The sequence below is a fragment of the Stegodyphus dumicola genome, chromosome 5, assembly GCF_044657685.1.
Source record: "Stegodyphus dumicola isolate Sdum_Otavi_A_Nest chromosome 5, ASM4465768v1".
NCBI classification, from domain to species: Eukaryota; Metazoa; Arthropoda; class Arachnida; order Araneae; family Eresidae; genus Stegodyphus; species Stegodyphus dumicola.
This window is the reverse complement of record NC_140772.1, coordinates 54059547-54086798: the sequence shown is the minus strand read 5'-3', so window position 1 is coordinate 54086798 and position 27252 is coordinate 54059547. Positions and strand designations below refer to the sequence as shown.

The 27252-nt window shown below is 30.3% G+C and overlaps 1 protein-coding gene across 1 annotated transcript in view; it reads right to left on the bottom strand.

Annotated features, from left to right (window-relative positions):
* Positions 1-27252, bottom strand: part of LOC146997102 (uncharacterized) — a 90579-nt gene that overhangs the window by 37511 nt on the left and 25816 nt on the right. The window contains exons 10-17 of the mRNA XM_085816667.1: positions 24923-25047; positions 19829-19938; positions 16896-16984; positions 16683-16795; positions 15491-15618; positions 10335-10426; positions 3036-3305; positions 1390-1508 (exon numbers count right to left, since the gene is read on the bottom strand). Of these exons, the coding sequence (XP_085672793.1) occupies positions 1390-1508; positions 3036-3305; positions 10335-10426; positions 15491-15618; positions 16683-16795; positions 16896-16984; positions 19829-19938; positions 24923-25047 (1046 nt within the window). The remainder of the gene's footprint in view (positions 1-1389; positions 1509-3035; positions 3306-10334; positions 10427-15490; positions 15619-16682; positions 16796-16895; positions 16985-19828; positions 19939-24922; positions 25048-27252) is intronic.

Here is a 27252-nt window from a genome sequence, read left to right as displayed (position 1 = left end):
AAGCTTTTCGAATTTTGTGTTTCACCTCTTACACCATGTGAAATTTGCGCCATACCAGAGTAAAATAGATCACAATATCTTTCGAAGCAAAAAAGAGAGAAATCTTTCCACTACTTGAAAATTGAGAACAAGAAATTTTATCAACCGCAAAAACATCCTTTCCTTAACACCATCTTACGGGATGGACGACCATTCCCTTCCTAGAGTCACACTCAAATCATGAGTTCTTTTCTGTGTCCTCGCCATCTTTCTTGGTACATGCATTATTTTGCAGTCCTAAGACTTTCTTACAGTGAAGATGAGGCACTACTACCGTATTCAAAATAGTTTGAGCAGAGCCCATTATTTCTTCTCTGATGGCATGCTAGTTCAAACAGAATATTCATACAAGAGAATATTTTTTAAATTCTCACAAAAGATGGGTAACTTAAATTTTGAATAAAATTTTCATTGTCCAACACTAATTAGTGTCGAAAATTGGAACTGTTTTTATTTCTATAAAGATGAATGTTCAATTATAAAGTTCCCTAAGTCCTTCTTCAGAGGTAAAAATTGCATTGAGAATGGAGTAAAGAGCCGGGTAAATATTAGATAGCAGCCGAATAGGTAGAACCAAAACCGAATAATAAGATAAGTAATTTTTGAAATTTTAGGGAAAAACAAGATTGGAATAATGTCAATAACTAATTTTTTTGCATGTGAAATGCCTCAAGGATATCTAGTTCATCACCTCAAGATAATTTTAGATAAATTTAAAGAAACTAAAGTCAAATTTGCGATTAAGGGAACAACCAAAATTAACCATTTAATACGTATTCACTTCTTTCTAACATAGGGTTTTTAATCTTTAATCTTAACACTCTTTTAATCTAACATTTATGTTTGCAAAATGTGGTTAAGCTGAGAATAGATGTTATGAATTCCCCTTATCGCAAAATTTATTGAGAAATCAGGCTGGACAATGAATTTTATTGATAGACGAGTAAATTAATCTCTTTTTGAACTTATGAAGAATGCGAGAAATGTGTTAAAGGACAAAACGAAGGATTGTGATCACAAAATATTTTGTGATTGTCTTCACTGAATTTCATAATGCAGTTTCTCTTGTAATCGTTTTGTGAATGGATTAAAAATCAGCACTTCCGTATATTTCACTATTATAGCAATCTGTATTTGGTCCTCAAAAGGTGCGATGTTTTCTTGTCATTTCCCAGAATTAGCCTTCCCTTGGTTTTTATATTTGAAAGTTTATCTTTTGTAATCCATACACCCTATACCCAGAAATACCAAACAGACGAGTAAAACTAGCGAAATGAAAAGCAAATTAACACACATATTTACATAACAAATTTATAACAATATGTTGCTTTCTTGAAAGCAAAAACTTACAGTCTTACAATATCCCTGTCATCCGTGTAGTTGTTGGAAGCTGTTGAATGAGCAGTATCCACAAAGAGGTTATATGCTTCTAAAATATTTTCATTCAGAGTGAAGTACGGTCTCAGTTCCTGAAAAATAAACAAGTTAAAATTTTCGAAACAGTTCTGATGTTAATTATTTATGTATTGAGAAAATTAACCTTGCAAAACATTTTCAATTCTTTTTTGGATTGCATTATAACAACAATCTTTGGTTAACCAAGATGAATCAGAAGGATTCGAATAATGCACATAGTGCAGTAATTATTATTTGAATAATGAACCATCCGATTAAAATATGATTTTGCACAAGTATGCGATATATAATAGAAGCATGTTCTATTAATTAGAATATTCATAAAATTAATTCGAATATTCATTAAATAGAATATTCATTAAATATTCATAAAATTTATTATAGGATGTATTGTAAAATAACTGCATTTTAAATCATATTAATTGAGCAAATTATTTAAATAAAATAAAGACGAAGGTGATAATCAAAACCAAGGTCAGTAGAAAAAGTTAGGCTCTTTCCAATGCTAGAGTACAATGACGTCATTTAGCTTATAGACGTGGGAGACGTAAGGAGTAGGGAGTAGTAGTTTTTGAGAAGACTGTATATTGGTGATGTCAGACGCTCAAAGCTTTCTGAGCGGGAAGAAGAAACCTTGTAATACAATAACCTTCGTCACAGATGATTAACTTGATCACACATGACCTGCCAGTTGCTGTCACTGATTTGAATTAAGTTATCAAGAAATTCGTTTTCTCCCCTTAAACAGATCAGTTTTTTAATCAATCAGAGATTAATTATGCTTCAGCAATAAATTAAAGATCTTTAGCTTTCGCGAAAAAGCTAACTTTCTGACAATGAGTGACTTGTCAATCACTTAAAACAAAAATTTAAGAAGGTGATGCTTCGTCTAATGATAATAGTTGGTAACAAGGAAATGAAATCGATGTAACATAATGTAACATGTGTAACAGTGCAAAAAATTAGGAAAGATTTTGCTAAAGATGTTTCTAATATCAAATTTAAGCAGGCCAGGTGTGACTCTCAAGTTATTGGTTACTCACAGGCTGACGGCAAGCGGTGTGCAACAAAGTAGTAAATTAAGATCGATCAGTAAGAAATGTAAAATAGAACGATACCCAATTCCATGTAAGCTCACTAGTCACCCATGACTTTTATAGGTCACTGGAGTCAGCCCATGAGGGAACAGTGTGGAGTGGTACAGTATAGTTAGTTAAATAATTAAAATAAAAATAAAACGAAGGTTATAAGAGACTTCTATTCTGTGCCAAGTATAAGCAGTGACTGTAGAAAGACAGTTACTGGTGTAGAAGAATGCAATGTTCCCCGTGGTGACAATACTTCAAAGGCATATAGGTGAACGATAAATAGATAATACGTAATGTTACGTTACAAATTTATAACGTAATATAGTGTTTAAAGATTTTGGAAATACTTCACGGAAGACATTTCTAATGATAAAAAAATTGTTAAATATAGAAGAGTGGTAATTTTTGTTAATTTTAAATATATCAGTTTAAAAAGTTAACGTTTTAAAAATATTCTGTTACAACGGAGTTATAAAATGTGCATTTTCTCACATTTATAACATTATCTTCGGTATCAGCACTGTCATTATCCATTATACTTTTCACATTCTGCAATCGGCTCAAGAAGCATATTTTCTTCAACACGACATCATCGTTACCGCAAGTATTTTCGCAACCGGGCACTTCTTTTAAAATTTTGGCCATGACTTTGAATACTGATCCAATACTGGATGATAATTCCAACAAAATTCGAGCAAGAGTTTGAGAATCGAATTTCGTTCTGGTATTCCAATTCGAGCTCGTATGTTTGGTAAAATTGACCTAGAATAAAAGGAATGTATTTATTAATAAAATTATAATCAGAATTATAATAAAGTTTATAATTATGATAATGAAGAGCTTACAAAAAATAATTAAACATCATTAATAATTCATAAGCAAATGCGCGTTAAGTGAAATTTCATAAAAATTTATATAATAAATACTAGGAATAATTATAATTCATCCGTCATTCAAAATTAACCTTGAAAACATTTTGTGAGCTATATTAGAAAAATCAAAATCAAATGTCTGTATTTTTGCTTGCTTTCCTGAATGTCTGTTTCAGGCACATTTAGAACAAAATTGCAGTCTCAAAAACTGATGATTAAAACATAATACCTTAAGGAAAAGTCTTTCATTATACACTTATACAAATGAAAAATATTAAAAAGTTTAAATAAAGAAAATTATAAAATTTCAAATTAATTTTCATATTCTGATCCTAGTTTAACACAGGAAAGGGTGTTTAGCTTTTATTAGTTTCGACAGATCTCTCTGTTTAAGAAAATACCTCCAAGAATTTCAATATAAAGAACATAAAAATATGATCTATTGGAAAACAGCTGCTCGATATAGCAATGCAGAACGGAAGGGGAAATACTTGGTATGATATTATTCCATCGTTAACACCATAAGGAGATTTTATGATCTTAATAAAAGAAAATCTTCGTTATTAAAGTCGTAATGTTCATTTTGCTCCACTGGCAATCTTGCGCAAGAATTTTGCAATCTATATTTCCCTCAATTGAACAATAATTTCTGCTATGCTGAATACAAAATTGGCAGAGTGTAAACATAATTTTCAAGGTGTTCGAAAAGTAACCGAAGTTATTTTGCAGTTAGCATTTTATTCTAGTCGAGCTTCAGTTTGAGAGTAGATTGCGAAATACAAATAAGCTTAATTCGTTTCAAAAAGAAAGACTGGGCGTTTCTTATAAAGCGTTAACTCTCGTCTTTAATCAAACTGTGTAACAAATGGGAATTTTACTATTTATTAAAATCCAATGCAGATTTTAACAAATTTAATGGAATGTACAAAACTGTGCTTCAATTAGGTGTGTCATTTAAACATTTTCTTAAAGAATGATCATATATCATAAATATTGACGCTCGCGTAGTCATTTTCAGGGCGATAGTAATTCGTTTTCTTATTTTTACTTCTTTATAAGAAGTAAAGGAAATATTTTACTTATTTGTACAAAGTAAAAGAAGTATTGGAATCTTGAAAATTTCGGGTATCGTATTTCAACGAAAATATCCATTTTGACTGCCCGTGATTCCATTTAAACAATGTTTTTGCGTTACATCTCTACGTATGGACAGAATAAACAACTGTTTTCCCCAAAATGAATTGCGAAATGGATTTAAAATGGATTCAGAAGAGATTTTTTTTCGCGACGTTTGTCCGTAGTGCGTATGTATGTATCTCTCATAACTGAGTAGCCTCAGAACGGCGGAAAATGAGTAGCCTCAGAACTTTGAAATTTTGTATATAGGACTGCTATAACATGTAGATGCGGACTTCCGTTTTTGGTTGCAATCGGCGGCACCGAAAGTACATATATATATATATACATATATATATACCCCTCTGGTACTCGGCTTAGTGAGCTCTGTTTTTTTTTATTATTCTTATATGTTCGTAAATTGTGCAGTTTTTGCTTTAAAAATATTGAATTATGTTCTTCTTATGTTCCGGTTAAGGTTTTTATGCCTTTAGTTAATCTGCATGCAATAGTTGTAGAATTATTAAAAAAAATTCAAAGTTGCTTAAGTTCCATTAAGCCTAAGGACGCCGCCATTTGTTTACATTTAAAACTTAGTAGCATAGTGAAGTCAGTTTCTGCACCAACTTCAGGTGTCTTTTTGCCAAGTGGTGTCAAACGTTTCCCGTCGAAAACGAAAAATATGTCATTCTGCTTAACTTTAATAATTTAAGCTCTAATTGTAATTGTAAAAAATTTAACGGCTTTTAACTCTGTTTGGTGCTTTAGGTTTTTCCGTATTTTACAATTTTTAATGAAGCTGTTTTGAGTTTTTATGTACTTTTACTTGCTGCATCTTATTGACTGAATGAGAAATATATCTCTAATGAAATTCGAGGAAATAAGTTTAAATCAAAAGCAGCAACGTAAAGAAATCGTTATAACGGGTTCGGGTAACCTAAATAAACTGACTGAACTGCTTAATCACTCATATAAATGGGTAATAGTATCATTTTAACCGGTCAAAATTTTCAGCTATTCAGTTTTCAACTAGTTTCCAAATAAAGTTTTTTAACAGGTCAAACTATCAAGCTAACAAATATATGCTGCAACGATAAAAGTTTATACTGGCAGTCTAAGAAATGTAATTCCATGACACCAAGAATCTGTAATTATATGAAATTTTGCTATTTTATTTCAATTTTTAAAGACATATATGTCTTTAAAAATTGAATAAATATTATATATATATATATATATATATTTAAAAATTGAATATATATATATATATATATATATATATATATAAATATATAAATTTGGAATCTTCAATTCCCATGAAAAGAAGAATCACTGAATTTCAATCAGTGGACCTGTCTTTTACCAAACAAGGTATCAATATATATCCTGGTGCAAATAATCCTATTAACGTGACCGAAAATGAGAGTTTCAGAAGATTTTACTGTCCATATAGCCGGGCACTGCCAGATAATAAAGGGATAACTAGCGCATTAAGAAGCTGTTAAGGTCAATCAATACATACTCATTAGCGTGTGCTACATACGTCTGAGGATTACAGAATCCTACACCCCAGAAAATTACTAGAATTATAGTAAGTTAAATGGAGACACTATGACTACAAACTTCCCGCAAGTAATTGTTCCATGTATTACCATTTTGTTGGCCCTATTCAGCTGACCATATATAGAGCTCATTAATACACACTTTTTTAATGACAGGATCCCATAACTTTGAAAATAATTCACTGCTTACTTTCTAAAGAAATTAGATCCCAAATTTTAGTCATTCTATTTTTAAAATGTATGAAAACATACAGTAGTAGCAATTAGTTTACATCTTTGTATTCATGAAAATAAAACATGGCTTATTAAGAATCAATCAAGGTTACATTAACTAAAAACGCAGATATTATGAATGTGTTGCTTCGCTACGCTTATGCATAACTGGCGCTAAATCGCACTGTTTGGCGATAGTTTTCACTATCGATGGGATAATATGTAAGTACACTGAGAAAAAAAAAATGGGACAGTTTTATATTTCCCGTTCTACTGGGCCGATTGACAAAATTCAAATTGCGTTTTTCATATCTCGAAAGCGTGACTTAAGATATATATTAGATTTATATATAGCATTGTTCTAAGATAGGTATTTTGATACAAAATCGGACTTTTTCTGAAATAACATACCATTTTTGTTTTCATTTTTCGATTCTACAACTCAAATTATGCCTAGTTAAATTTTGTGAAATTTAGCGCGAAATTTAAGGAGAAATTCGAAAATTTATCTCGGCGCAATTTTTTAAGTTTGCGCCAAGAATAATTCACTTGGCGAACTTCTTAATATATGGCAACCTATTTTCCTTACCCTTCCATTATGCCAGAAAGGAAAAAAGGCACCTCGTTCGTATTATTTTACATTGTAGATGAGTGGGGAAAATGTCACATCGTTCTTATCTTCAAATAATTTTAACAAAGAGCGTAAACCACGTTTTCGTTATTATCGCTTTCAACAAATATGCCAAATTTGAAAATGCACTAATATATAAATGAAATTTCGAATAAAATGCTCTAATATTTGGCAGGTATGCTTAAAAATACATCTATTTTAAGATGCTTTTAAAACTTTTATAGGTTATAATTCAAACATTTTTTCGAAAAATTTAGAAGCATTATTTAAAAGTAAATCTTAAAAATGGGTGAATGTTTCTTCGAATGAAATTACATTTCGAATTGTGTAAGAAGGAATCAAATAAGTTTAATAAAAAAAAAAAGAGAGATTAATGAATACATACCAAATTGAATTAACATGGAGGAGCTAAAATTTTGAGAGCTAATTTTTTAAAAACTACTCGTGCGATTTTTACAAAACTTGGTAGTTTGGCGTAATTTGAATCGTAGAATCGAAATATGGAAAAACACTGGCATGTAATTTCAGAAAAAGGTTCAATTTTGTGTCAAAATACCTATGTTAGAACAATGCTATATATAAATCTAATATATATCCTAAGTCGAGCTTTCGAGATATGAAAAACGCAACGTAATTTGAAGTTTGTCAATCGGCCCAGTAGAACGGGAGATATAAACTGTCCCATTTTTTCTCGCATAGTACCTAATAAACATTTATACATGTATAGCATAGTATATATTATATTCAATTTGAAACAATCGCCTTGTGTTGCTATGTATTATAACCCTGTCAAAAATATATAAATACATAATATCTTCAAGTACATATAATTAATTGCGAAGATTAAAAATTAAAGGATTGGGAACTTGATTCTTCTCAAAATATTCAGTAACGCAAAAAATTTATAACTGGAATGAAAACATTGAAATGAATATTTGGACAGTTTATTCAAATACATGCAGAAGCTGGAAGGAATTCTTTACAAATTATAGACATTTCTGGTCTTGTGTTAAAATTATTTCCAAAGTGCATGTGAGTGTTATAATTTCATCCGAAAATTCATATTTTGCATCAGTACGAAACTGCGAAAAGCTTACCGCATTTAATATAGTTTATTGTGTTGATTAATTTTAGCACATCTAAATTATGTGAAAATGTTTTTTATTAGTGATAAGTATTTTTTTCCTTCCTAATGATCAATATTTTATGGATTTAATCTTAGAATTAATTTATTTAAAGTCTGCTATATCATATATCGACCCTGATGAATTTCTGACCAGTCCCCTTTTTTGATCATACGGCCGGCTTGTGCCGGCAATGAGGATCGCGGCTCTGCCCTTATAATGATAACGATAATATGACATTTAAGTATGATGTATTATTACTGTAATAATATTTTTTCCTCGTCATCAGTATAACGAAATGTGATTGAAATAATGCCATAATATAATAGTTACATACTGCATAAAAACATATTGCTTAAAAATTATGCTTCTTTTATGATTTCTAAGAATGATAAAACTTTTAAAAATACACAAAATAAAAAAATAAAGAATAATGAAGAACTGATATCTCTATGTAGCACAAGAGTAAAGAGATCTAATTTTAATCTGTGGAAAAAAGTTTGTTCCTCTGCAAAGCTTACATTACTCTATAGGGTGAGCTAAATGCGTATTTCGCGTTTAAAGTGAATTCACTGAAATATTATCACATATTATGAAAGGAAATAGTGAATGATGTATTAAATTTGAAACCTCATTTTTTTATTCCAAATAAGATTCCCAAGTTCGAGCTTGTATCATTAGTAGAGAAGCCGCTGAATATGAAAGAGCAAGCTGTAATTACAAAATGAGTGTTTGGCGTTTGTAGTTGCTCCTATATTGGGACTAATTACTACCCAAAACATTCTATGAAATTATCTGACTAATTAATGATTATTGCCTAGAATGACCCAGGCCGTAAGGCAGGAAAGACGTGATTTTAATGCAGCATTTTCCTGTATCAAATTATGAGACAGGTAAACCAACTCCTCCCCCCCCAAAAAAAAATTGCTTACGACCGAAACACCCATAAAAACAATGGCAAAAGTAAAACTCGACTGTCCGTTAATTGTGAATGTCTACCATACAAATATATTTCTGCTATCCTTCTACGGTTTAAAGTTAACTGAACTGGATTACAGGCAATGCTCTTTAGATTCCTGTGAATAGCCCACCTCTGGCTTTTCATTGTCTGTATTCAGAATGATTTAATTGTTTTCCCTTTATTTCTTACTGAAAAGTTTGTTTTGTATACTTTCAATCAAAAGTCCAAGGTTACGGACCGGATTAATAACTTATTCCAAGGAACCGCTATATTTCTATGAGTAAGGTATAATTTACTCTCGTCAGCTTAAGTATTTTATTTCATAAAGTCTCTGCGATAAAGCATCTAACTATTTATAATTCAGCCCAAAAATTTAAATGCAGAGCAACTGTTTTTTTCTCTCTACAATGATTTCATTTAGATTATTTTTGATATGTTAATTTAATTTTTTCCTGAAGATTCGTTTTGTTCAAATATCAGTAATGGTTCTAAAAAAAAAAAAAAAAAAAAAAAAAACTTAAATTGGAGTAGATATTAAATAAAACTATGTGTTTTGTTAAAATTTGAGTTTCTTTTTTAATTTAAGCTAATCGAAAGCTGATTTTTTCCTAAATATAAATGACAAGAAGCACAATAACCTTTCGGTAATAATTATATTAATTTTTGCATCTTGTTCACAAAAACAAAAGGTGGCTTATCTAGAATCAGACGGGGTTACATCGAACGAAAATATTGATGTTATTATTGTGTTATTAGGGCAAACCTAATTGGCGCTAAAATCGCCGTGCTTGATGGTCGACAGGATAAATTCCTTTTTTTCCCATATATATATATATATATATATATAAAAAAAAAAAAAAAAAAAAAAAAAAAAACTTTTTATTTCAAACTGAAATGTTTCCCCCCCCTTTTGATCTGAAAGATTTTGAAGGAACAAAAAAGGTTTAACAACAGTATTATAAAATGTAACAGAGAAATTACACGTAAAAGAGATTAAAGATTTCCTGGCGATTAATGGCATGGTTCGAGTTATTTTATAACATGTGCCAATCGCATGGTTCCAATTATTTTATATTATACAATGTTTTAAAATATTATATGATATTTGCGGAATTATTTTATAATATTTATACTTATATAACACCAATAGTATTTGCATACATTTGCAAAACATAGTCATATACGCATCAGAAATTCCAGATAATCAACTATATTCTTCGCATTTATAAATATTTACGCTGCATTTTAAGATGTTCTAAAATGCCTTCATAACCTTAAATTATTGTTTTAAACATGAATGAGAAATGCTTACATTATCAGGTGAAATAGATTTCCAAACCAAAGGTTCCAAATCATCTACGAAGGCTGATATTAGATTTGGGATTCCATTGATCAAAGTGGCATCTAGAAAATATAAATCAATTAAACAAATCTATTTTGTACCTACATACGTAATATATAGCATTGAACCAACATTTATTCATTAGAATAATTCTAGAAACATTCGTAAAAACTGTCCATTTAGACATTTAAATTAAACATACTGAGGTTAAAAGCGCTCTTTTCGATGCTCCTTTGCTAAATATTTAGTTTCTAGGTTTTAAGCTTTATTAGATAATAACACTTACACTTACAAAAAAAGTTAAAAGCATTTCTTCTAGGTATTTACTCATGGTTTCTTTTGATATAAAAGCATTATTTACCAATGTTCCAATGGAAGGTACATTAAGATGATTAGAAATCAGACTTTGTGATTTTCATTTCTTCTGCATCGAAATTGACGAGCTAATTTCCTTTACTCAACTCTGTTTGAAACAAACACATTTTGTTTTCCAAAATAAGTATAACAAGAAAACTGAGGGATTAGCCACGGGAAGCTCTCTTAGTCCCATCCTCGTCTTATCTACAAGCATTATTATAAATCAAAATTATTTGAAACTTCAAACTTCCCGGTGTGGTTGGTTCCGCTACGTAGACGATACTTCTACTCTGTTTGGCGGTAATGAAGATCATTTAAATAAAGTTTTTTTTTTTCAATAATGAATCCATTAATCCTGCTACTCAGTTCACTTTTGAACTTGAGACATCATATGCCCTTCCGTTTCTTGACATTTTAGTCACACGTAATATATCCAACTTCAGTACTACTGTTTAATGTAAACCTTCATCGGTTTACCTTCCACCACACTTCAAATCATATCATTCGACTAAACAGAAGTTATCTTCACTTTATTCCTTTGCTTTATGTGCACTTCAAGTTTACTTCTCGAAAGTGGCTTTTGATCAAGAACTTACTGATTACTTAAAAGCACTTGCTATTGACAGGGGCTTTTCACCCAACATTATTAACCAAGCGGTTAAAAAATTCTGAATTCTATACATAAAAGACCCTCTGTCGTTTTAGATGATTATAAGAATTCTGCTGTTATTCCTTTCTTTCCACCGATTAGCTATAAAATTGAACGTATTTTACAGAAATTTAACTTTCGGGTCGTTTTTTCTTCTTCAATAAAAGTGCCTGGGGTATTTACAGGATTCCTTGCCAGTGGGTTTAATTTATATTGGTCAAACTAACAGAGCCTTAAAATTTCACGTTAAATAATACGAAGCATACGTTAGGAAAAAGGAAACACTGAAATCCTCAATTTCCCAGCACTGTTGGTCCGAAAATCCCACTTTCCTTTTTTTTCGGGGGGGGGGGAGGCTGCCACAATTATTTAAGAAAAATCTTTCATTGGTCTAGAGGGGTTTGCCATTAAAAACAAATCTTTCTTTTTTAGTTAACGACCCTAATTCCAATCCATCTTTATCCTCAGCCTTTAAGGAAGTTATGCTTTAGTTTCCTTATTTCATCAATAGATGGCGCTAATAGCTTTAATTCTTTCCAGTCAATCTTATTTTCTCCCCATATTTTATCTCGTTCATTTGCACTTAGGCAGCTGATGCAGATGGTTCTGTATTTAAGCCATGGAAACTAGTCCTGCAAAATTTATAAACATTACACTGATTCTTGTTGTTTAATTTCTTCAATAACATAAACCTGTATTTATTTTTTAATATTTAATTATTATCATTTTAATTATATTCAATTCATAGCTTATCCAACTGATAACTTATTGTAGACGTTTCAAGAATTATTCTAATTAGTAAAAATGTTTCTAACGGCATATATTATGTAGTTGGCACAGAGTACTTTAGAATTTAATGAGTAACTAATTAGAATTATTTTGAAAAATAAATTAAAATTATTAAGAATTTTTTTTTATTATTTTTAAACTGTTTAGTGTTAAGCAGTTATAAACTGATTAAATTTGAAAATTGATTTGATGATACTTTCCTTTGTGATGAATGATAACATTCTGAAAAATGGCTACTTGGAAAGCCGTAAGAAAAGTAAATTAAACATCTTATGTTTCACAAAACGATGAAGATCTTTTTTATACAACCAGGCAACAAATATCAGCACCTTTTAGCAATTCAATGCTCATAATATTAGTATCTTTTGCTTATAGAATGTTAAGTGTGCAGGAACTAAAGCCGTATCTGTAAACCACTCGTGTTTCAATGAAAGTGAAGGTTAGATTAAGTTCGGTAGCTGGAATGAAAAAGTACACGAGGGCTATCTGTCAACGGAAAACAAGGCCTTCATGGAAGATGGTCTCAGAAAAACTGGCTCACATTTACGGTAAACATGGAGAAAACCATAAAAGCCAATCATGCAGCCGGCCAGTTCTGTCGGGATAGAGCCCGGGTCGAGCTGCCAATATTCAGCAGTATTATTTCATTGGTACGGTGAATGAGAGTGAAAGGTTCATCAATGGAAAAATCAGAAATTTAAATTTGTCTCTTTTCCTTAGTTTTTAATCGGGCATATTTTCACGAAGACTGTTTTTTTCTACAAATCAAGTCTCTATTGTCATTTCCAGGAAAATGCACAATGCATAATCTACTGTAATAAAACATAAATATTACTTCTACCTATAACTATAGCAAAATTAAAAAATATATAGTCTCAAAACTGCAGAGTATAGTCTAACACCTCAAAGAAGATTGCATTTTTATGCAGGTTAACAAACATAAATTAAAAATTTTTATTTAAAAAAAAAAATTTTTTTTTAATGAAATCTCATTTTACTGTTCAGGTTCCAATCCTGAAATAGTTTTAAGCTAAACACTATCAAAAAGCCTAGTAGTTTAAAACTGAAACTAGTAGTTTAAAACCGTCAGAAATCCCAAACTTAAAAATTGGCATATATTTAAAATGAGTTATTCGTAATAGCAGTGGTAAATGATAAGTTAGTTTGTATGCTTACGGCACAGCACGAAAGGGCTATCCACCTAAGGGGATAGATGTCTTCTTGGAGGACTTCCTAAGAGGAAATGACCTTATATCTACTTTAAGCAGTGGGAAAACCACAAAAGCGCCCGTGCATCTACCCGCTCACTGGGATTTGTGTGCTCACTGGCTGTGCTATAGTTTGATTTTATTTGATTATGGCAAAGTTCGCGAGTGCTATCTGTCTTTGTGGAAGAATTTCTAAGGAAAACTAGTTCTTATTCAAGTTGCACAGAAGAAAACTATAAAAATGACCATGCATCCATCCCCATAAGAATCACACCCAAGTCGAAATACCATTCTTCAGCGACTTTACCGCTCAGCCCTTGGTGAGCCCTGACAAATGATAGGAAAAGGAAGTTATGATATTAGTATTATTTTCTTAAACATCTCCTCTAAGACAGTCTTAGTTAATAGCACCTGATTTAATAAAAAAGGCACAATTTCACTTTATCGGTATACTATGCGTAATAAGAGGTAGATGACTAATGGCTATATGTATAAGTGGACGAAGCAACGCCATCAATTAATAAATAACGGACATACTGAAATAATTATCAATGAATTACTTATATGAAAATTTACGAATTTAAATAGGATGATTTTGGCAACTGCCAGACTAATAGACGTTACTCTAGCGGCTCATGAATTTCTTATAATCTGGCAAAACACAATGATTGTATCTTGAAATTGACACTTTGGTGTATTTTGCAAAGATATTAATAATTCGCAACAGGATTTGGTATAACGTGCATAAATTTCAAAAAGACTATAGTTTCGAAAGTTAAACAGAATTTTCTTCTTCAGTTACAGAAGCGTAAATATTGACAACAGAGAAAAGTGCTTACACAATAACAACTGACGAAAATTTCAAGATAATTCCACCTAAAAGACGGCAAAACAAAACCACTTATTCCATCTAAAATCTGAATTAAAAGCAACTAGCAAATAATTTTCTGTAAAGCTACTGATAAAGGAGGATTAAAACTGGAATCATTAACCAGAACCGAAAAATTCTTATGAACGTGACCAGCAATGCCTACCATTTAAAAAACATCTTCTCGTTTGATAAATTAGATTTCCTGGAAAAGTTTTCCATTCATAAAAACCTATCGGTTCTAATTAATGATCCCAGTTTCAATGCCTCATTACTATCAGCTTGGCTTTTGTCAGTAGATAGCTCCAGTGACTTTGATTTCCACGTCTCTTTAACTGGAACTTTCTCAAACTTTTTGTCCTTTGGTATCAGGTCATCATTTTCACTCCTACAGCTGAGAAAAGAGGTTCTATTTTACCTTCAAAACTATAGTCCCGAAAATTTATTCAAGTTAGGGCGACTCTTGTTGCTAATTATTACTGTCTTTAAAATTTGTTCTTCGGCCTGTTGTTTTTGTGATAACATTAATTAATAGATGTTGCATCGGCAAATTACAAATTATTTATATTTTAGTGCGTCGTAGCGACAGCTCTGCTTTTCTCTAAAATTTAATGTTAATTACAGGCAGTTTCATATGCTGTTAAAATTGTGTCGTATAAATGAGACATTAATTTAAAATAAGCTTACTTACTTTTAAACTGAAAGTAATTTTTGTAAAATAGCATGATCGTTTAATCAAATTAAAACTGAACTTTAATTCGGAATTAACTAATTTAATTCGGAATTCATTCAAGTTAAAATAATTTTTGAGCCAAATTGCTTCCTAAATACGAATTTATATCGAAACTTTAGTTGAACTATTTTACTCAGTGTGGGCTACGAAAAAATAATCCGTTTTCAATACCGGCGCCAGGTCTTTGGAGGCAGGACTTAGAGCCCTTGTTCTACGTCCACCGATTGTCCATCTGTCCAGTAACTTGATATCGTTAAATAAAGCAATATTCTAGCTTTATTTTGTCTTCCTATTCATCCCCTACTCTGAGAAATTTCGTATTCATTTTGTCATACTATCGCTGAAGGTGGACTATTTTTTACGTGGCCTAAGCTGTAGTATTCAGATAGGAAGTATAGATTCAAAACCTGGCTTAGAAGGATTAAATAAAATAACAATGAAATTTTTATTATTAAATTCAAGTTTGGAAATGAAAAAAATATGCAAAGCGTCTTAGAATAAGAAAGAAGAGGAAACACTTACTAGTGTTCAATTCACGGGACACAAACAAAAATGCTGGCAATAACCTCACGAGCTCATTAGCCGTAGCAGAGACACCAGCAGGGTTATGTGCAGTGGCTTTATTCAGCATGCTGTACACTGTAGATAACCTTAAAATAATGTAAAATCGATTATAAACCGATAATATTTAACAATGCAAACGATTCCGTATTAAGTAAATAATGTATGAAGGTAGAAACATATTTTATTTAATCAAAATAATACCGAAAATAGTCATAAGCTATCATTCAAGCGTGTTATAAATAAAATATTTTAAAAATTATCTCACTTACGTAGGTTGTTAAAATAAAATTAAAACAAATTCGGTCGATAAAACAAATTCATCGTTAGTGATTTGCGAGCTGAAGGTCATCGGTGGGGAAGGGTAGGTCGGTAAACATAAATAGATTATTTATAACTAAAGGGCATTAGTGACCTTAGATTTTGAGTAATGCGATATTTTGTGTAGTAGCAACACTAATCAAATTACTAATAAATGTTGATGAAACGTAACACAACAGTCCAAATATTTTGCAAAAACTTCAATAAAGACATTTCTAATATATGTAATAAGAAAATATCTTGTATAAATAATATTAGCGTATCGATGTAGCGATTACATTAAAAAATGCCAATAATTCCGCCCCAAACTGATATTTTATAAATCAAAAATGCATCAGGAGATTTTTTAATAAAAAACACAAGTATAATCAGCTAAGGAATCTGCTAAGGAATATTATTTAATTTTTATCTTCCGTCAGTCTGTCTATCTAATTTAATTATTTTCATAACTAAATTATATTTTTTAGGTTGATCAAACGAAAATTTCGAATATTTAATTAAATTATGTTTGTTTAGAAGGATCAATCGAAATATTTCAAATATTATTCCTTGACTACGAAAATTTGCGAAATTTCGTGAGTTTTCTCTAGATAGCTATGTAAATTATTTTATAATGCTTTTCAAGATAAAAACACTGCACGACATATAATACGTTTCTAAATTTATGAAACTAATCCTGAACGAATCAACTGTGCAGAAAAGCTGAAATGCGACTAATATAGTAATCATTTATTAGTCGCTTTTTTAATTGATAGTACATAAGATAACTTTCACAGTACCCAAATCCTTTATTGTGAAATTAACCGCCAGCATTAAAGAAATAGACACTTACATTTTTTGCAAATCAAAATTGGATAAGTTCATCTGCATAAGAGGACTCCCTCTGAAATCCTTTGCCACTTCCTTTACCCGAGAAATCGAAGTAAGCACCCACTTTTCTTTTAGCTAATTAAAATAAAACAGAGAAAAATTCGTCAAATTACTCTTATTAAAAAGTATAAAATGTCAAAAACACAAAAGAATAACTAAATTTATAAAAACTTACGTCATCAGCTTGTTTAGATACATCTTCCGAAACCTTTAAAGTATTTTCATTCGTCGAGTTTGATCCATTATCAACTTGCACCAGAATATCTGAGAAGGGGAAAAAAGATTCAACAGATTCTGTACCTAGTCCCGTACTATATGGCACTATATAAACTTTTTATCACTCACAATAACATTACAAATGAACATAAAATTTATGAATTAAATAGCCTATAAATAACATTTATTAGATAAAAATATTCTATTTTATTTTAAGTCAAATTTAATTAAACAGCGTTAGAAATTATTAAAATTAAATTATTTAAATTATGAAACGCGAACTAATTATTTTTAAAATGCTTCCTTTGTTAAGCATTTGCAGACTGATAAAATGAAAAATAAAAGAATTATTTTTATGCTTTACCAAATGGCAACACTTCATGCGCGAAGATGAGAGGAAGAAATATGAAACAGCTTCTTTCGCGCAGTGACAATACTTGCCTAAATGAGTTGATGATTTATGGCATAGTGCGTAGTATGCTGTGTAGTTTTAAATCATCACTATTTCAAACGTATATAGCATTAAAAAACAATATCTGAAATTTTATTTGGTATGATGGATTTCGATTGGTTTAGCGGATATGCCGCTCAACCAATCGAAATGAAATATCGAGGAAGTTTCTTACGACCACCCTGATATATATTACAGTTACATATTTCATGCAGAACTTCAATTATCAATCGGTCTCGAAAGCGCCGTTGTGATAGATAAATGAAAGACCAATAATAGAAACTTCTGCTACTGTCACCTAGAGGTATACAGACAATTGAATAATGCATTATTCAATTATAATGCATAATTACCATTATTCACTTATATGGTTACCATTATTCAATTATAATGCATAAGGTATCGAATAATGCATTCTATAACACGAATAGAAATTAAGATACGATTTAAAAATTGGTGACATAATAGCCTCTTATTAAGTACAGTAAAATAAGTTTAAAACAAATCTAAATCAGTATGGTAAATATCAAATACCTACAACGCTGTTTAATTAAATTTGACTTAAAATAAAATATATCAGGATCTTTTTTTATTTATTGTAAAAACCGACAAATATATAATTCTCTTTGTCCAAACTATTGGCGGAAGTAGCATTTCACGGACATAAAACTTGCAATAATTGAATTTGGCTGCTAGAAATCATTAGCGTATTTTGTACAAAAGATACACATCGAAAAGAGTTCACTCGGAGCAGAGTTCTTTGTGTTGTAGTGCCAAAAGAACTACAAAATTTTCCTGCCATTAGGCACAATATCACATTTTTGAGCAAAGCGAGTTTGACGAAAGCAGTTTTGGTTTCTGTGACCGCCACAGCTCCCAGATTTCTCGACTCCGATTTTTCTCTTATCAAGCAAGCTGTCCGAAACAACGCGGCAGCCAGCTTATTACCGATCCAAAAAAATGAATTCTACCAATGCTTCTAAGAATATCGAGAGTTTTTAAGCAAGTGTGTGTGTGTTCCAAAAAACTTTGGAAATACAAAGATAACAATTTTCCATATTTCAAACGGAACAGATTCACAATTATTTTAGGCTAAATATTTTACTTTATGAAAATGTATACAATGCAAGGCCTAGCCTATAAAACATTTTTTTTTCGATTAGTTAATGCTCTGTGTCATTAAAAAAGCAGTACACAAATAAAATGTATTTTCCGAATTTATAAGCCAATGAATATGTAATATCCGAATGTATAGACTTACGTTAACTGCCTTTTCAGATTGTATAAACTGCATTTTTATGAAAAGCCTGTTATCCGGCGATTACCAAAATTGCAAGCTCATTTATAATAAAAAAATATTCGCAATGCAATATTTCATTCTTTAATACAGCAGGTTGAACCTTTCAGTGATAAAACAAACTTTTTTGCTGCGTAATTCACCTTTTATCTTGTTATTATGTGTTTGGATTCATTTATCTAGAGGAATTTGTATTGTTTCAGTGGCCTGACTGGATATACAGACTGACTGTTAAATGAATGATGGTTAATTTTACACAGTATATAGAAAAATACCAGTTCTTCATGAAATTGATGGAAATTCTGAATAAATATTTTTCCGAATGTGCAAAATATTCTTATTTAGTAATCTAATTATCAGTGTTTTCACAACTTATGGAAGGGGCGTAAAAATATTTTACCATTATTATATTCCTAGTAATTCTTGTCCACATAGGACCTTGACCATTCAATAACTAAGAGCAGAAATTACGCATATATCGGTTTTATGAAGAATTTTAAAATTAAAACTAAAATTATTTGGATTATCTCTCTCCTGCTTATAAACCGAAGCAAATACCCCAGTGTAAGCATGAAAAGAAATAAAACAATGATCCTTCCAGTGCCTTCGGGAGTTAATAAGAAATAATATAATCATAAAAATTTCAAATATTATCATATTAAATTATCGATCCCTTCCATTACCTAATTTTGCTCTGCTTTCGAAACAGCATTTCGTCATTCACGAAAAAGCATGCTTTCTCATCTATGAAAGTCTAAAAATTCATTAATATAATTCATTTGACATCCTTTCATTTAATTGTATCAAATATATTTGATACAATTAAATGTATGAAAACAATCAAATATAAGAAATCATTGACGATATTTCATCACCAGATTCGAGCAGTACCAATAATTAATTGCATATTTCAAACTTTGGCTAAAATTTTCGGACCAATGCTAAAAGTAGCAGAATTCTTCCTAACTTTAGCTTTGTTGTTATTGACTTTGTTGTTTTTCTTCTACAGAAGATAATAGACTACCGAGGGCTCTAATCAACGAGCCGTAAACTGTATTTATTTACTCGCACCATAAACGTGACAATATATACATACGTGCAAGTCAAATACTCAGATTAATTAATATATCCGTTGTCTGTTTACCTTTTAGTCCTTGAATTGCACATTCAGCCGCAGATGTTAAGTCGTCGACACTTGTTTCATTCTCTGTTTGATGCGGGCTTAATAAACCAGTTCGCCTCGGATTTGATACACTAATTAAAAATAAATAAATAAATAAAAACAATAAAAGTGTTTGGGAGAAGAAAAATCATTAAATAAGTAAGTAAACCTTAATTCTAAAAATCTCCAACTGCGGTCTAACATCTCAGGGATTATTTTGAAATTTTGTCATTAAATAAGCAAAAAACAAACAATATCTAGTGTTGTTAACTAAAAATTAACACTATATAACTTCCTTGTACAGTCTGTTAAATTATCTACATTTCTTACTGCACTTCACTGAAATTCGTTTCCTCAAATTATTCTAACGTCAACTCAAGCTGACTCGATCCCTCAAGCCAAAGTTAAAATGGCATAAAAAATTACAAGTTTTGAAATCAAATATCCCAGTCAACTTTTGTCGTACGGGAGTCAATTTCTTGTATTTATGTATTTTTATAATGACTAAATATTAACAAACAAAAACATTCTCAGATATTAATATAGGAACCGGGAGATCAAATTAAAAGTTTTGGATTGATTTCGTTATTTGTCAAAAATTAATTTTTGTTAAAAATTTAACACTCAGAATATGAATATTTTTTGTCATTTTAAACACTTCTGTAAATGGAAGTAAATGACTAGTCCAATGATTGAGAAATTATAGGCCGGGTAAGGACTTTAAAGCCGAGTAAGGGGGTGGAAAATCCTTTTTACACCTATTTTACAATCCATTTTGGGATAAAGAGTCCTTTCTTTATTCTGTACATATATGTTTTCAAACGTCACTCAAAAATAATCTTCAAGATGGATTTAGGAATGGCCAGAATGGGAATTTCCATTGAAATATGATACCCGAAATTTTTCGCGATTACTGTACTTCCTTTACTTTTAACAAGGAAATAAAAATTAAATCTTTGTTCTTAAAAGAAACAAATGTCATCTTTAAAAAAAAAAAAAAAAAGAAGTGTGGAGAGAGAGAATTTCGATGTTAAATGCTACGATGTTTGTTTCTGCATTTTATTTCTTTAAAATTATATAAATATTTAAGTAAGGAAATTCTGAGGAGTTCCCTTCCATTTGAAAAGGACGGAGAGAGTACTTCGCATTTTCCACATCTTCAAGTAATCAAATAACCTAATAACTCTTCAATATTATGTACCCTGATTCTTCAATTTTATGTACAGTATTCCTTCTAATGTCATTAGTGATGCTTTAACCATTTTACTGTTAATTAAGACACAATAACACTCCGAATAAATACTAATTCAAAAGTCAAACAACAAAAATCAGCGTTATATTGTTTTAGGAGATTATAAAAATTCTGTTGTCATTCCCTTCTTTCCATCAATTAGCTATAAAGTTGCACATATTTTGCAGAAATTTAACTTTCAGGTTGTTTATTCTCCCATCAATAAAATTCCGAGTTCCATACTCAAGGAGCCCATTCCGGATATGAATTCCTGGGGTATTTATAGGATTCCTTGCCAGTGTGGTTTAATTTACATTGGCCAAACTAAGACAGCCTTAAAATTTCGCGTCAAGGAACATGAGGCATATGTTAGAAAAAAGAAACACAGAAGTCTTCTGTTGCTCAACATTGTTGGTCCGAAAATCACACGTTCAATTTTTCTGCTGCCCAAATTATTTAAAAAACATCTTCCATTGGAGAACTGGATTTTCTAGAGGCATTTCACATTCATAAAAATCTTTCTGTTCTAGTTAACGATCCTAACTCCAATCCAATTTGCCTGCGGCCTTTAAAGAAATTATGTTTTAGTTCTGGTTTCACCAACAGATGGCGCCACTTGCTTATTCTTGTCCAGGCTTTCTTATCTTATCTAATCATTATTTCCTATCTTGTTCATTTGCGGTTTTGCAGCTGAGGATGGTGGTTCGGTAAAACCATCGAAACTAGTTCTGTGAAAATTTTGTAAATATAACGCTGATTTTTGTTGTTTGACTTCTGAATTAGCATTTTACTGCTGTTCATTGGTGTGCTGGAAGAGGAATTTATTTCTATCATCCCCCATTATATTCAAAGCTTAAATTCAGTCAGATACCGGCTGATTTATTTCTTAGTTTTTGTTAAGTTTTAATTGCATCCAGAAGTCAGGATACAGTATTTTATTATTTACTATTTATTGAATTACTTATTAAATTTTTATTTATCTCTTTACATTTTATGAAATTTTAATTATTTCATTATCCGAATCATCAATTAGTTAATTATTTTAATAATTAAATTTTAATTTTTTTCAACTATTAATGATTTTATGAGTCATTTTATTTATACATTTATTTTTTCCTCTTTTCTGATGGTCTTCGATAAGGCTCCGGCATTTCTAATTTTAGAAATTAAGCCCTGATGAAGATATTAAGTCGTTCTTACTACGAACTGTTATTAATTACTACATTTTATGTTTATAATTTGTCAATGAACTGAATGGAACATAAAATACATTATTATTATTATTATTTTCATATGGATAATATCAAATTGATCTCAACAGCATATATTGAAAGTTCTTGAAATGCTTAATATCTTGATCACAAGATGGCAGCACTAAAAATGCTTACTTTAAATGCCTTCCTTTTAAATGGCGATCAAATAATTTCACTAGAAAGTATACTACGCATTGCTATACGTATTTTTAATTCTCTTAGAGAAATAAAATTTATCAAAAAATTGTTTCCATTAATTAGTCTTTCCCGTGCGCTATTGAAAAATAAAATCATTATTCACAAAAGCTTTGTTCTTTTAATTATAACTAAAGCCAAAACATGGCAGCACGATCTCAAAATTTTTAAAGGCTCTGTACACAGACTGCTAAGATTTCAAAGAAAATAAATAATTTATGAAGACATCATCGGAGCGCCACACTTAAAATTTTCTTTTATATTTGGATTTTAGATACTTTTATTTTAATTATTAAACATATCATTTGATGGAAACGAGGAGGTTTTTCAAAATTTGAAGACAGGCCCGATGAAAATGTAAATATTCTTTGATTGGAAGTTATTGGTTGAGGTACAGGTACAAATTATTTTCTAACATGTTTTATTATTCATTTTGTATCTATTTCTATATTTATAAAATCCTTATTCATTTTAATTCAGTACACCACCACAAAATAGGCTATTACGAGTTCGTAACTAATGACGTGTGACGTCAGTAATCCTGTTTAGTTTGCCAGTTATACACGTTTACTATTCGATGGTCTTTTTTAATGTGCTTCAATTGCTTCAAAAATGTGCTTCAAATTTTCCATGATTCTCTGGAAATTTTGAAGCACATTTTTGAAATATCTAGTCTGCAATATCTTTCCAAATGGTATTATTTTAGTAGTGCTTCAATTTGAAGACTAATTAAAGTACCTATAACAAAGCAACGCAAATAACAGCACTTTCTACTTTATGCACTAATTTTCAAAATACCTTTGCTAGAGGCACACACGATATCTATCAAATGCCTTATAATACCAGCGAAAAATAAAGTATAATATTAATATAAAATTAATATAAATATAAATTATACAGATTTATTTTTCGATTATCTTTTTCAGTTGTCCAATAAAACATTTTCATGAATCTCTAGAAATTTGAAGCACATTTTGGAAATATCTGGTGGGCAATGTCTTTCCAAATGGTATTATGTTAGTAATGCTTCAGGTTGAAGATTACCTATAACAAATCAACACAAATAAAAGCACTTTGTACTTTAAGCACTAATTTTCAAAATTTTCGAAATGCCTTTGCTAGAGGCACACACGATCAAATGCCTTATATCACTATTGACACTATCAAATGCCTTATAATACCAGCGAAAAATAAAGTGAGGTTAGGAAGCATAAGGTATGATTTCATCGGTTCAGATATTTTGTTGAGTGAATCTACGCTAGTGAATAATGGGCTTATTAAATTTTGTAATATCAAAAGCATCCAACAAATTTCTCGGGAAACATGTGACATTTTACTAACATGGAAAATTTTATTTGAAGGTAAAAAATATTACCATAATAAATAAGCCAGTCCTAAGGAAGCTGAAATAATCCTTTTAACAAATTTATACATGGATTCCCGACTGGAGATAGCAGCTTAACTACTTAAGCAGAGTTCAAAGAAAGATGCGGCTGATATGAGTAACATTAACTTTTTCAGAATACAAAAGGGCACTTAAATCTTGCAAAGAGGTTTCCAGTCTTCTTCAGGATAGAAATAAATTGCCTGACATTTGAACAGAAAGTTCTGTACAGTGGTGTTACTATTATTTATAAAAATCGGTCATGTAGTTATTTATAGTATATCCTTCTAGTTTATTCACAGGAATCTTAATTAAAGAAAGGTTTGTAATTTCGGTTAAATAAATAAATAAATAAAAAAATATGTAGCCGCAGATCTCGCAGTGATGAACGTCAAACTTTCAGCAAAGATTCCGAAGAACTCGTTAACGACGAGTCATTGACCCTTGACTGCTGTTAGAAACGACGTATCATTGACATGATACAGTGCACCTACCATCGGCACCGGAAATAAAATCTGATGGTTATGTATCTATGAGAATTAAAGACATGAATTTTACAATTGACCTGTTATGTAGTGTATACAAGAAGCAGAGTTAGAAATAATGGCGTTGACTTCTTATATGCGTAAACAATTTATTTTATTTATGTTATTCTTTATATAAAAAACTCTTGTAATAACACTATAATAACTATTTATAGAACACTTATATAAAATAACAATTACACAAGTACAGATAAATGAACTTTTAAAAGATTAATTTAAGCTGATTAACTTAGGTTATGATACTTATTAAATAATTAGATTGCACTGAGAAGATCAATTTTAAATCATCGAGGATAAATAAAGAAATTTTGCATCACTGAACGGCAACAATGTGTATTTGTGTAAATATGATTTTATCGTTAAGTGAAAGCAATAAGACCTGCAATCCATTTAAGTTTCTTCCAAAAATAAAAAAGAAATATATTAAATTATGCAATGCGTTAAGTAAATCACTGTCATTCAACTTACTTGTCTTCGTTTTCCCATCTCTTGATATTGTGCTGAATTTCGGAACTCGTTCGCTGACTGAATATTCGTCGAATTTTGTCAGAGGGAAACTGCCATTCATCACCTTCATAACCACTTGATCTTCGCTAAAAAAAAAAAAAAAAAAAAAAAAAAAAAAAAATTGATATAACGTTTTAATGTTTGATTTTCTGAAACGTACTGAATCACAAAAGCAATTTGTATTAGTATCGGATAATTTTGCGGATGATATTATTTTAATTTAAGCAAGAAAATTCAAGTTACCCATATATTGGAAAAGTTGAAAGTCCTTGTCTAGAAAGAGAATTTTACTTTGAACAGTGAAAATGAATGAGGACATTAGAAGAGCAAAATAAAAGATTAAATAATCTTTGCTGTTGCCAAATGACAAAGCCAAATTTTTACCGCTTTATAAAAATAGAAGAGAAGAATCCTAGTTTTAAAAACTCCAGTATTTGTTCAGAATTTCGTTTTTTAAGTTAAAATGTTATAAATTTGTAAATATCAAAACATTAGAAAAGTGTATTTCTATTACATATATATATATATATAGAAAGAGAGGAAAGCTTGCAAATTATTTGTTACCGAAAACATTTATAATCGGTAAATTCTATTTTTAGATGTTGATAAAAGTGTAAACAAGAAGCGGAGTTAGAAGTTTTTGTAAATCGATCTTTTATAGATGCTAGAAACCTATTTTATTTACAACGCTAATTATATAAAATAATACTTACAATAAAATATTATTAAGCGCTTCTGATAAAATGAATTTTTTCGATAATTCCTTTATACTGTAGTCAGCAATGAACTTTTAAAATACCGAAGATAAATTATGATCTTAAGCACCGTCGATTAATAGCAGCATGTAGCATTGTACAACGAAAAACATTTTAACGCAGCCAAACAAGTCTCAGAAAATATTTACATGATATTTCTTTAATATAGAATATAAAGCAGTTAATAGCTGCAAGAATTTTTCGAGTTATCCAGTCTGAAAAACAAGTACTAAAAAATGACAAATGTGCACTTTCAACGCTTAAATTTGCACATATTTTGCATTCATGTTCAAAATTCTTTACGCTTAAAAAAAATTATATAAAGGGTCTAAATATATATCTGCCATCTGAAAATAGAGAAACGTCTTAAGTGATGTAAGATTAAGATAGACCTCATTTATCAGTTGCACCTGATGTTTAAGGTATTAATTCCAGGTAAACAATACTTTGGAAATAAAAAATTTGGATTCCAAGTAAACAATAAAAAGTCCTTCTTCAAAAAAAAAAAAAAAAAGATATTGTGTTGGTTGCTTAATAACATATTTTGTGTAAAGAAAGAAAATGCCTTCACTAGATATTATTGAATTTCAATGAGCTGAATTTGAAGGAAGCAAAATAATTTCCAGTTAGAAAGATTTCCGCCAAATTGTGCTTGAAGCACACCTAGGCATACGTGCAACTAATGTAAACAAAGATTATTATTTATTAGGGGAAAATGCTGCTTTCAGTGGTCCATTAATAAAATACTTTCTTTTTATTTACTAAATATTAAATTTTGTACTCGTATTCGCCCATTTTTGCTTTTATTTCAGCGTCATTTTTACGTATTCGTCGAAGCAAACTAAAGATATTATCTCAGCACGATTTTATTTTCAATATAAACCTCGAATCTAACGAGATCTGACATGAAACGAGTTCACATTTCATGAGGTCTGTTATCATTCGTTCTATTAATAGCATCTTCTCTTACTTTTAAAAAGCGAGATTTACAGACTGGTTTTGTGGATCATTTTCCCGCAGTGCCGAAGGCAAAGAAGTGACATAGAAAGTTGAAAGGAGTTCTTTCCTTCTTGAAAGAATAACAAATGAGTTTTCGATTCTTTAAAAACATAATAAATCATAATGAGTAACAGTAACAAATGATATAATCATCTGTACCTTAGAGATGCTAACAAGAAGATAAATAATAAAACTTTTTATTATTAACGCTAGAGTTTTCATCAGAAGATAAGAAAAAGAAACCAGTTTTGAGGCCATAGCCCTTGACTGCATGGTGATACATTTGACTGTATGGCCTTTTAACACCTCAAAGACTTGTTATTATTTTCAATTAGCAAAAAAGTCCAGTACATTTAGAAAGAGCCAGACAATGCATAAATTTTTCATTTATTTTCTATATTATAAAAGTGCTTGCCTTATCATGATTGCAAAACTGATTACTTAAAAAGTCGTGTTCTTTAACAACATTTTGCAACAACTGTTATTTTATATCCTCAGTATCATAAATAAAATGGATTTTTTAACTCTTTCAATTTT